This window comes from Macadamia integrifolia, chromosome 7 (genome assembly GCF_013358625.1).
Source record: "Macadamia integrifolia cultivar HAES 741 chromosome 7, SCU_Mint_v3, whole genome shotgun sequence".
NCBI lineage: Eukaryota > Viridiplantae > Streptophyta > Magnoliopsida > Proteales > Proteaceae > Macadamia > Macadamia integrifolia.
Genome location: NC_056563.1, coordinates 4,581,804 through 4,592,798, shown reverse-complemented (window position 1 = coordinate 4,592,798; position 10,995 = coordinate 4,581,804). Strand labels below are relative to the sequence as shown.

The 10,995-nt window shown below is 43.2% G+C and overlaps 1 protein-coding gene across 1 annotated transcript; it reads right to left on the bottom strand.

Moving 5' to 3' along the window:
• Positions 1-7,733: 7,733 nt before the first annotated feature.
• LOC122084653 (GATA transcription factor 21-like) lies at positions 7,734-9,342 on the bottom strand. Its single transcript, XM_042653072.1, has 3 exons — positions 8,967-9,342; positions 8,504-8,878; positions 7,734-8,407 (listed from the first exon to the last, which is right to left on the bottom strand). The coding sequence occupies exons 1-3, from the start codon at positions 9,159-9,161 to the stop codon at positions 8,081-8,083; spliced, it is 897 nt and encodes a 298-aa protein (XP_042509006.1). The 5' UTR covers positions 9,162-9,342; the 3' UTR covers positions 7,734-8,080.
• Positions 9,343-10,995: the final 1,653 nt, after the last annotated feature.

The window sequence follows — 10,995 nt, the reverse complement described above, 5'->3', positions numbered from 1 at the left end:
CACCGTTTGAGCCACCCTCGGACCCAGACAGTGAGGCAGCGGACGATGAGTCACGAGAAGAGGGCGAATTGGGGGAAGAGTCCGAGGACATCCCTCGGACCCCCCTGGACTCCGATACCTATAGTGAGACATTGTCGAGGATGAGGGACTATACCCGGATGAAGAAGACATCGTACTTACTTTTGGTAAAGATGAAGCGCTAAAGGAAAAGGAACACCTAGACCGAAGGAAGGCTCTCCGAGGGAAAAACAAAAGTGGCCCACAAATGGACCCCCACACTTTATAAATAGAAGAAAAATGGTACAACTACCCAAGCATTAATGGCACCGTCACGTCACCAATTACCACCCCTCGAGATCTACGCCAAAGCAGACTTGACCGAAGGTCCTCACCTAGGTTGGGGGCTCAGGCCAAAGCCGAGCGGACCTGACCGAAGGTCCTCACCTCGGTTAGGAGCTCAGGCCAATGCCGAGCGGACCTGATCGAAGGTCCCTACCTCGATTAGGGGCTCAGGCCAAAGCCGAGCGGACCTGACCGAAGGTCACAACCTCGATTGGGAGCTCAGGCCAAGGCCGAGTGGACCTGACTGAAGGTCCTCACCTTGGTTGGGGGCTCAGGCCAGAGTCGAGCGGACCTGACCAAAGGTCCCTACCTCGGTTGGGGGCTCAGGCTAAAGCCGAGCGAACCTGACCGAAGGTCCTCACCTCGGTTGGGAGCTCAGGCCAGTGCCAAGCGGACCTGACCGAAGGTCCCTACCTTAGTTGGGGGCTCAGGCCAAAGCCGAGTGGACCTGACCGAAGGTTCTCACCTCGGTTGGGGTCTCAGGCTAAAGCCGAGTGGACCTGACCGAAGGTCACAACCTCGGTTGGGAGCTTAGGCCAAGGCCTAGTGGACCTGACCGAAGGTCTTCACCTCGGTTGGGGGCTCAGGCCAAAGCTGAGCAGACCTGACCGAAGGTCACAACCTCGGTTGGGAGCTCAGGCCAAGGCCGAGTGGACCTGACCGAAAGACCTCACCTCGGCTGGGGGCTCAGGCCAAAGCCGAGCAGACCTGACCGAAGGTCACAACCTTGATTAGAAGCTCAGGCCAAGGCCAAGCGGACCTGACAGAAGGTCCCTATCTCAGTTGGGAGCTCAGGCCGAGGCCGAGCTGACCTAATCGAAGGTCTTAACCTCGATTGGGAGCTCAAGCCGAGGTCGAGCTGACGTGACCGAAGGTCCCTACCTCAGTTGGGAGCTCAGGTCAAGGCCGAGCGGACCTGACCGAAGGTCCTCACCTCGATTGGGGGCTCAGGCCAAACCCGAGTGAATCTGACCGAAGGTCACAACCTCAGTTGGGAGCTCAGGCCAAAGCCGAGCGGACCTGATCGAAGGTCACTACCTCGGTTGGGAGCTCAGGCCGAGGCCGAGCTGACCTGACCGAAGGTCTTAACCTCGGTTAGGAGCTCTGGCCAAAGTCGGGCGGACCTGACCGAAGGTCACAACCTCGGTTGGGAGCTCAGGCCAAGGTCGAGCGGACCTGATTGAAGGTCCATACCTTGGTTGGGAGCTCAGGCCGAGATCGAGCTGACCTGATCGAAGGTCCCTACCTCGGTTGGGAGCTCAGGCCAAGGCCGAGCGGACCTGACCGAAGGTCCTCACCTCGGTTGGGGGCTCAGGCCAAAGCCTAGTGGACCTGACCGAAGGTCACAACCTCGATTGGGAGCTCAGGCCAAGGCCGAGCAGACCTGATCGAAGGTCACTACCTTGGTTTGGAGCTCATGCCGAGCTGACCTGACCGAAGGTCTCGGTCTCAAGTAAAACTAAGGTCGAAGCCGAAGGAATAAGGCCGAAGGGATGCATGAACGAGGGAAAAAAATGATGAAAAACTTGGTTACTCCCACAGAAAGAGCCTCCTGGTGAGAGTAAGGGGGCAACTTGTATACCCCGCTTCTTAAACCCGATCTGATTTCGTGGTTGAACCGGTTTAACCATGCAGGAACCAAGCCAGAGGAAATTAGAGCGGGTTCCTTATGGGCTATGATGGCACGGGTGACCTTAAACACCGGCTGGCCTGACAAGTCCGAACCAGTGCCAGAAGAGACGGGAGTGCCCAAGCCGTGTACATGCACCTACCATAAGGCCATGTACGGATAAAACAGGTATTATATCTGTATTTTAAGGTATATACGTATGCTACATTGTATGCCAGTCAGCCCGAACCCTGTCAAAATCCCAAGTTTTGGCCCTCAGGTGGGCGGACAGGTGGGTGCACCCACCCACCTGAGTGACCCATCCATGTGCACTATTCACTTATTTAGGAATTATATATATAGCTTTATGTTTTTCTTTCTTTCCATTTATGACCCCTGTACGTTGGTGAGAAGAGTAAAGAGGAGAGAGAAAAGAAAGGGAGGAAGAAAGGAAGAGAAGGAAGAGGAAGAAAAGAGGGAGTTCAGCGGCGCCGAAGCTTGATCTTTCCATTCTGGCGTCGGGAGAGTGATCTTCAACTCTAGATCTACAGTTAGAGGTAAGCAAAGTTGGGTTTTGTGAACATTCACCATACCCAAGCTTAAACCCTTGATTCGAGTAGGGGTTCTTGAGATCTTGTAAATCCCCTTTGAAATGATGAATCTAAGGTTTAATAGATGATTTATGTGTTGATCTTGAAGGATTTGAAGAGATATTGACAAGGTGGAAGAAGCATTGTGGGTTTGAAGTGATTTGGAGGGTTTGAAGTCGTTCTTGAGTAAAGAAGGTAAGATGGTTTCCCATTACTTGAATCTAACCTAGATCTAAGTTAGAACCATCCTATAGGACCTTGAAGGTGTGAGGAATGGGTTGGGAAAAGCCCCATTTGAATCCCCAAAGAATGGAGAAAATTGAGAAGAAACAGGGTGTTTCCCGCCAAGACCGGTGGGTGCAACCGGTGGGCCCCTACCCGCCTGTGGGCACCCACCTGAGAAGGCAGGGGGGCCTTCGGGCCCAACCGGCGGGCCCAACCGGTGGGCCAACCGGCGAGCCAACCGGTGAGCCATTCTACCCGCCGGTCCTAGCAGAGGCCCCTGGCCCAACCGGCGGGCCCCTACCCGCCGGTCCCAACCGATGGGTAGGACCGGTGGGCCAGACAGCCCACCTGTCTGACCCACTCGTGTGGCCTCGAGGGTGATCCTTATGTCCGATTGGACCCAAATCGGACGTGTGACCTTCTTTTGACGTTCTAAACACGATTTTGTCATCGGATTTCATTAATTTTGATCCTAAAATGGTGAAGTACTAACCCCGCTCAATTATGTTAGGTTCACCACATCCTACCCGATTCGCACCGGATCTCACCAGTACCGAACGAGAATCCTTGTACGCTACAGGTAAGTGGGGAGGGGACGTTTGGCCTTGTTTCAAGGCATTGTTTGGCATTTATTTAATTATACCTAGTCTAGTCATGCCATCATGAATATGCTATGTAGTCTAGTCATCCCACACATTGGTGTGCATATGTGCTATGTTTACTTTTCAAATGCCAATTGAATGAGATGTTTATATGTTGAATGTGGACATCATTGTGCATATTGCATTGATAGACTAGATACCGTAGTCGGCTTGGAGACGAGTGCATTGGTGGCCCGTGGAATGGGACACAGAGGCACTATGCAATCGTACTATTGTCATATAGGAGCATGCGGTATTAAGATTTTTACCATCCCGTGCTACGACCCTTCCCAACAGGGGTTAAGGTGTTGGGTTATCATTTGGGGGGAAGCAGTGGTCGCGAGTGTCGGGTCACTGTGGCGGTTAGACATAACGCCCGACGGGTCATGTAGGACAGTCGGCAACCCCGGTGGTACATTCAAGAGGGCCAATCGTATTGCTTTTAAATTACTGGAGTTAGCACCTTTAGTTTCAGTCATTTATATTTCTGTTGAGAGCCGGTGGACGACATTGTCTTTACTTTTTCGAGTATTCACGGTGGGCCTTCTCTGACAGCCCTATGGGTGTATCGCGGGAGGGAGTTTGCGGCTCGTACCCAGAGTATAAACGCACTGTGGTTGTAGTAGCACTAAAACCGAGGACTTAGTAATGTTGCTTAGGTGGATGTGATTTAAAATGTATAGCATGGCATGTAGTGCATATGATGTGTTATGATGTGTGGACTTCTGTGTGGTCCATCTTTCTACTTACTGAGCTAGTGAGCTCATCCCACGTATACGCCCCTTTTTAGATGATTTTGCAGGTCATACATCTGAGGAGCACGGGGTGGGTCCCACAGTCGAGTTTCCTGAAGAGGACTGGTGGACCCCTGAGGAGTTAGAGCACGGCACCGACTGCTCGTGCGAGAGTTGTGTTGCGGGACAGCAGTTCTGAGGCCGAGCTGAGCTCCACCTTTGAGGCTGTGCTGAGCTCCACTTCTGAGGCCGAGCTGAGCTCTACTACGTGATGCCGAGCTGGGCTCAACCCTTGATGCCGAGCTGAGCTCTAGCCTTGATACCGAGTCGAGATGTGTACTCTGATTGTTTTGGTGGATTTTCTTATGTACTTGATAATTGAATTTTATTCTTTTTGTGTAAATATCATGCCTTCGGGCCCAAATGTATATAATTATTGTATCACTATCCGGGTATCAAGTATTATGGGATTATTCACAGGTAAAACTTAGTCTTCCGCTGATCTGATGAGTTTATATTAGTTGTGTGTATGCTGTGGTGGAATACAGTATCTGATGATCCTGGCAGGTTTGGGTTAACCGGTGTTAACTCGGTCACTGGCCCGGTTCTGTGAGAACGGGGTGTGACACCAAGTCTTGTCTTGCCATGCAATGTTTTGAAATTATCGTGCATTTACCATAGTCAAGGATTTTTGAAGTTTTGCTTTGCTACTTAGTATATTCCGATCAAGTGACTTGAAGTTTGACATGTGAGTAGAGAACCCACGCGTCTACTTGTACACAAAATTTGGAACATACATAATCTACGATATGGAGATTCTTAAGGCTATTCAAGTAAAGCTCCCTGAGTGGATCATGTCAAAAAACCTCTACCTTTTTATTTTATGGCGAAATGTTTTCTTGGAGTGTAACCTATGGTAGTGCTTCCATTTGTGTATCTCTCCCATACCCTCCTTTGAAATGACCTCTCTACCCCCTGAATGATTCCATTTCGAGGGCATTCATTTTGTGTTTCTTATTATCATAGGCTACACTCCTAGACAAAAAGACCTCTAGTGCCCACACAAAGCGGGGCGCACCCCAGATAGGGGCACGGTGATCATTGCACGTCCTTTATGTGTGGCACAAGGGCTCTCACGGACAAAAACTTTGTCCATTTATTTACCTTTCTTATGATTATAGCTTATTTTATTAACAGTAGAGTTACACTCATTATAATGTGGAAAATATAATGTAAACAAATTTATACTCACTCCTCACTCATCACTCAATCCTCGAACTGCTTCAAAAGAATCTGATTGAAAGGAAAACAAAAGGCATTTTTGGGGAGAAACAAAGATAGAACACAACTAGGAAGGGAACAGTACGGAAGGCCTTCCATGTACAATCAAACATCGTGGAGGAAATCCCTTTCTTCACTTTCCTTTCCCCCATCTTTCCCTTCCCTCATATTTTCTCATGAAAGCAACCAGACCTAGCACAAGAGATTCCATGGCTCCATTTTTCTTTGGATGATTTGAAAAAGTTTAATTGCTTTGTGGCAGTCCCTAATGGATTACATTGTAAATTCAGGTTCCTTTTGTCAGTCATGTTTTTTACCCAAACATAATTTGAATCAAAGATATGACCTGATAGGGTTTTAGTAAACCCCACTATCATGGTCTCTCTCTCCACCAATTTTCTCTTAGGATGTGTTTGGTTGATATATTTATGGGAAGAGATGAGGGAAGAGTTTTTTTCGCAATGTTGTTTAGCTGGGCTTGGAAAAACAAGGAGAAAGTGAGAGAACAATTTCCTCTAAAAAGTTTCCCACTTTTTTTGCTGAGCAACTTTTGTGGGAAATTTAAATCTTCTAAAGTTATCCTAGGGATGATGTCCCTTACTTTCCTTGGGAAAACCATCAAATGTGAACTAAATTTTTGAGAATTATTTTTCCTTCCCAAATCTTTCCAGCAAACCAATCAAACACACTGTTTGGAAGGTACAGCTAATATAAGAAAGCAAGGGTTGTAACCTTTCAGAAAAAACTACTTAATAGGTTTCATTATCTACCTCTTCCTTGTATTAGAATGAAGTTGTTGCTTTTCAAGAAATCTGAATCTAACAGAAGAGGAACATAGCATCTAACCACTCACTCTAGTTTTTGAATCAATTTGATTCATGAAAACCTGAGATATCATCAATAACAAATAATCTCAATAATCAAACATGAAAATAGTTGAATTATGATTCACTTACATTTGTGACATGAATTCATGGACACTTATGCAGGTGAAATATGACCACACAAAAATTAAATTAAAATAGATGAAGAACTGAAATATGGGTTTGACTATAATAGATTAGATGGATTTGACTATCATAGATCAGATAAAAAAAATCATCAATATTGTTAAATAGAATGGGATAACCCACAAAATATCACTTGGGGGTTTAACAAAAAAATCTCAAAGCATTAGGTGGGGATGACCCAAGGGTATATATATTAAGTGAGAAGCATCTAAACTCCCACATAATTGGTGTAGGATCATACCTCTATAACTCACGAACTTTCTTTTATACATGTTAAATAAAGTGGTTTAATCCACAAAATGCTACTTAAAAATCTAACTTGAAATCTTAAAGCATCAGGTCGCGATAACCCAAGATATATTAAAGACACGTCCTAGGCCCCAGATAACTAATGTGAGATTATACCATATGTTACATTAAGTGAAATATGGTTCACAAAATACTGCTCAAGGATTCAACTCAAAAATTTATCTTAAACTATTAGGTGGAGATGACTCGAAGGTATATTACAACACGTCCAAATTAGATCTTAATACATCAAGATAGTAATGTTTCCTTTTTTTTTTTTTTTTTTGATCCTTCAGGTAATGTTTCCAATTATATAAGAGAAGTGCAAAATATAATTCACCAAAGATAACTATTGTTTGGTTCATATACAGTCAGTGCTACTATATTTTTTGCTTCAACAGAAAGGGTGCTGAATTCATTTCCAATTCAAAAAACTCAGGAAATTGTGGTTTATATCACTACATGATCCAAAGAAGGAATTCCATGCATCTAAGGAAACCTAAGTAAATAATAATAATAGTATAGCAGAACATTTTTTTGTTTCCATTTTCATGGTTGGCAACAATCTGTGCTTGTACCTGAAAACCAGGCCCTACCTCTAGTTAAGATCTGGTAATCATGCATGTACTGAGCTGTTGAAAGCAGTATCTGGAACCATTGACTGTCAGTTTCCAAATTCCAGGTCTGGCCTGACTGTAAAATGTGATTACCTTTCAATTTCAACCAAGTGTTTTGAATGTTTGGTCCCTGCTAGAGCTAGCCTTTGTACAAGGCTCCAAAATCTAGGGTTTTTGAGTTATTTCCAGCCACTTATAACCTTGTGCATGGATTTCTTCACACCTCTCTCTCTCTCTATATATATACATATATATAAAAAGAAAGACAAGGGGAGTTATTGCAGATTTACTAAAACGATGAAAAAGCTGCTACCTGAAAAATAATGGAAAATATGAGAGAGAGAGAGAGAGAGAGAGAGAGAGCAAGAGAGAGAGAGAGAGATGCGCATCTGAGTCTGGCTGACAAACCTATATATTTTATTACATTCTGTATTTGAAATTGACTATTCATGAACAGGAGACAACTCAAATCAACCACAACCTCAAGAGATCACTCAAACAAAGGAAGAAGAAGAAGAAAAATCCTGCACCACAAACTCAAGAGATCACTCAAACAAAGGAAGAAGAAAAAAAATCCTGTTTTTATTGGTTTGGGACCTTGGGTACCTCTCCTGATCTTAATGTTCTTAACCATTAATCTCTCTCCACCACAGTGACACTACACACAATTTTCCTATCATACCTAATAGGGAAAAAGCAAGATAAGCTCCTAAAACCTAAGAAATATGAAGGGATTCAAGCATTCAACTATGAACAAGACCACAAGATAGAGCCATTAGCAGGATTGCAGCTTCCTTCTCATCTTGTGGGAACACTTGGTGGAAATCCAAATTTTTACTCAAATTGATAGTGAATTCTTCAAAACAAAGCTTCTTCTTTCTGCTACAAGGGTCGGTGAGTTTGCACCGTTTCTTGTATTTCTGAACGTACCCTTTATCTGATCTCTTCTCCTTGTGTTGCACCTTTGGCCTATTCACTAGAACTGCGCCACTTGCCGCCGCCGCCGCCGCCGCCGCCGCCATGGCACGTCTTGCCTTCCTCTGTCGAATTCCGCAGGCGTTGCAAAGTGACTGGACCACATGATGATATGTAAGATTAGTATTTGATGCTTAAGTAGATATTGAGATAAAGAAAAGGGAATAGAGGACCACTTTGATTTTTTTTACCTTGGGACCTCTTGGGCCACTCCTCCAAAGAGGAGTCTTAGTAGTGTTACAGTCACTGCAAACCCTAACTGTGTTGTTGTTGTTGTTAGAGGAATTGTTGCTGCTGTTGTCTGTATCTAAAAGGGGTGAAGGTGGCTGCTGCTGATGATGACGATCTTGAAACTTCATCATCTTCCTCATCAATCTCATCTTTGAAGACATCCACTTAACTGGTCCACCACTATTACCTTGATTGCCATGATCTCCATCATCTCTTTCAGAAACTGATACTTCTAGGCTGTTGTTAAGCCCATTCTCCACAGTGGGAAGTGAAGGAGATTGGAGGAACCCATGATGATCATCACTTGATCCATCTTGTAAAGCATACTTCTTGACCTAGAATCATACAAAAAATACATAGGTTAGATCACAAGATCATAAGTTATTTTGCAATTTAAAAAAAAAAAAAAAAAAAAACCCTCACCTCTTCTTGTTGTTGGTGTTCTTCTGTATCATAACTTCCTCCTTGCTCATAAGCAGGGTTGAAGAAAATAGAATTTGAGAGACAAGAAGAAGAAGCTTCAGATGATGGACTAAAGAGTTGAAGGTGTTGATCCTCATTGGGTTCTATAAGAGGAAATGGAGAGGGTGGTGGATTAATCAGATAAACTGGATTCATGGAGAAAGAGAACTAGAGAGAGAGAAAGAGACAGGGGAAGCAATGAACAGTATGGTTGTAGTCCAGCAAAGAAGGACGAGATATGAGATGAGGTGGGAGGGGAGTAAAAAGGGCTCAAAGGGACTAATCAGTAGGAAGGTAAGTCCTTTTAAAAGAGTCAAGTAAAAGAGAGGGGCCTGAAAGGTGTTCACGTGACTTCATAACACCCAAGCAAACTGCTTGCAGAGACAAACCCAAAAGGGGAAATAGAGAATTCTACTACACATAATGACAAAACCCTATCTACAAAATTTCATACCCCTCACTCGTTTAATTATCATCATATCTTCTTGTTAGTATAAATAAATAGAGGATCACTTGATGCTCCCATGGATCATTGAAGATGCTCTTCACCAAAAAAAGAAAAAAGAAAAAGAGATCATTGAAGATGTTAAATAATAAGTCTAGACCATTAGATTGATTGACTATATCATCCAAGTCCTCCTGATTATCTTTAAATTCCTAAGGAGAAGGAGATATATGGAATAATCAATATAATTTTTTGAGTACAACCGACCAATTTGACCTTCTTGGTTCACCAATTTTTTAATTTCATCTTCGAATTGGAACAACTTAGATGGCTAGGTAAGGGTGTCAATCAGTCGGTTTAATTTCATCGGTTTCAGTGTGAGGATGGATGAATCCGAAACCAAATCAATAAGGGAAGATTCGATTTTGTTTGGCCTCAGTTCAATTTGTTTTTTATTTTTTTTCAATTTGACATTGGGTTTGATTTATCATGTAGATATATATAATTATAAAGGGGAGAGAAACAATTTTTTATGATTTTTCAAGTTGGTTTTTTTACCAGTTTGATTTCGATTTCAAGTCAAGATTCCATTAATTTGGTTTCGATCAATTTCAATGTGACTTGATTTGATTTGATTTCATAATACCCAAATCCAAAACCAATCCAATAAACTTTGATTTGATTTGGGCAAAACAGGATCAGGCTAGGGTTTGCAGGTGAAATTATATAACTAGGCTTCACTACTCCTAGAAGCATAGTATAGTTCTTTGCAATTAATGGTATTTGGAATCATGAAGGGAATTTTAGGGGATTGTGCAATCAGAGAGGATGGGTGAGAATTTGCATGGGAGCATCTTCCCTCTCCTTTTTAGTATTGCCAAAAATCATTGAATGCTTTTGGCAGGCAAGAGACACAGTGACACCCCCGCCCCCCCTCTTTCACACCAGCACTTCTGCTTAGCTACAGCAACTTCAACCCTTCTTTTGATTTTTCTTTTGTTTTCTCCCCTATCCTACTCTTTTTAGTTTTGACCATTTTAAATTACAGAAGCTGGTCAGCTTTCTTTGTTGGTCCTTCATTCCTCCTCTCTTGTTTCTTAGTTGGGGAAAACCAATAACATATAGAAAACAATATAACAATAGGTCATATCATGGCCCTAATTTTTAGATGTGCACTCTTCCCCTGGTATATGCATGGAAATCAGAAAATGTCAGAAATGTTAGTTTCACCGTTTGGGGGAAATTTTGATTGCCATTGACTTGTGAAGTTTCATATTTTTCTCTCATTTTACTACTTGTGATCACTAGTTCACATGAGGCAAGCAATGATTATTATTATTATTATTTTATTATTATTATTATTCAAACAATAGATTGTCGATTCGTATTAATCTCATAATCGCATGGATCAAATCATAAAGTTAAATGAAAACTTTCACCAAAAACAATGAAGAGCATTAAACATTCTATGTGAATGATCTCAAGATGATAAGAAGAGTCGAACTTAAAACCACATGTTTTCTAAGACGAAGATCATTTGTCAAC

Bases quoted from the DNA above. Each gene is read 5' to 3' on its own strand.
- LOC122084653 (XM_042653072.1), bottom strand. From the start codon at position 9,161: ATGAATCCAGTTTATCTGATTAATCCACCACCCTCTCCATTTCCTCTT. The intron at 8,879-8,966 runs GTGAGGGTTTTT...GTATGATTCTAG, and splicing joins AACACCAACAACAAGAAGAG to GTCAAGAAGTATGCTTTACA. The intron at 8,408-8,503 runs GTAAAAAAAATC...CATGTGGTCCAG, and splicing joins GTGGCCCAAGAGGTCCCAAG to TCACTTTGCAACGCCTGCGG.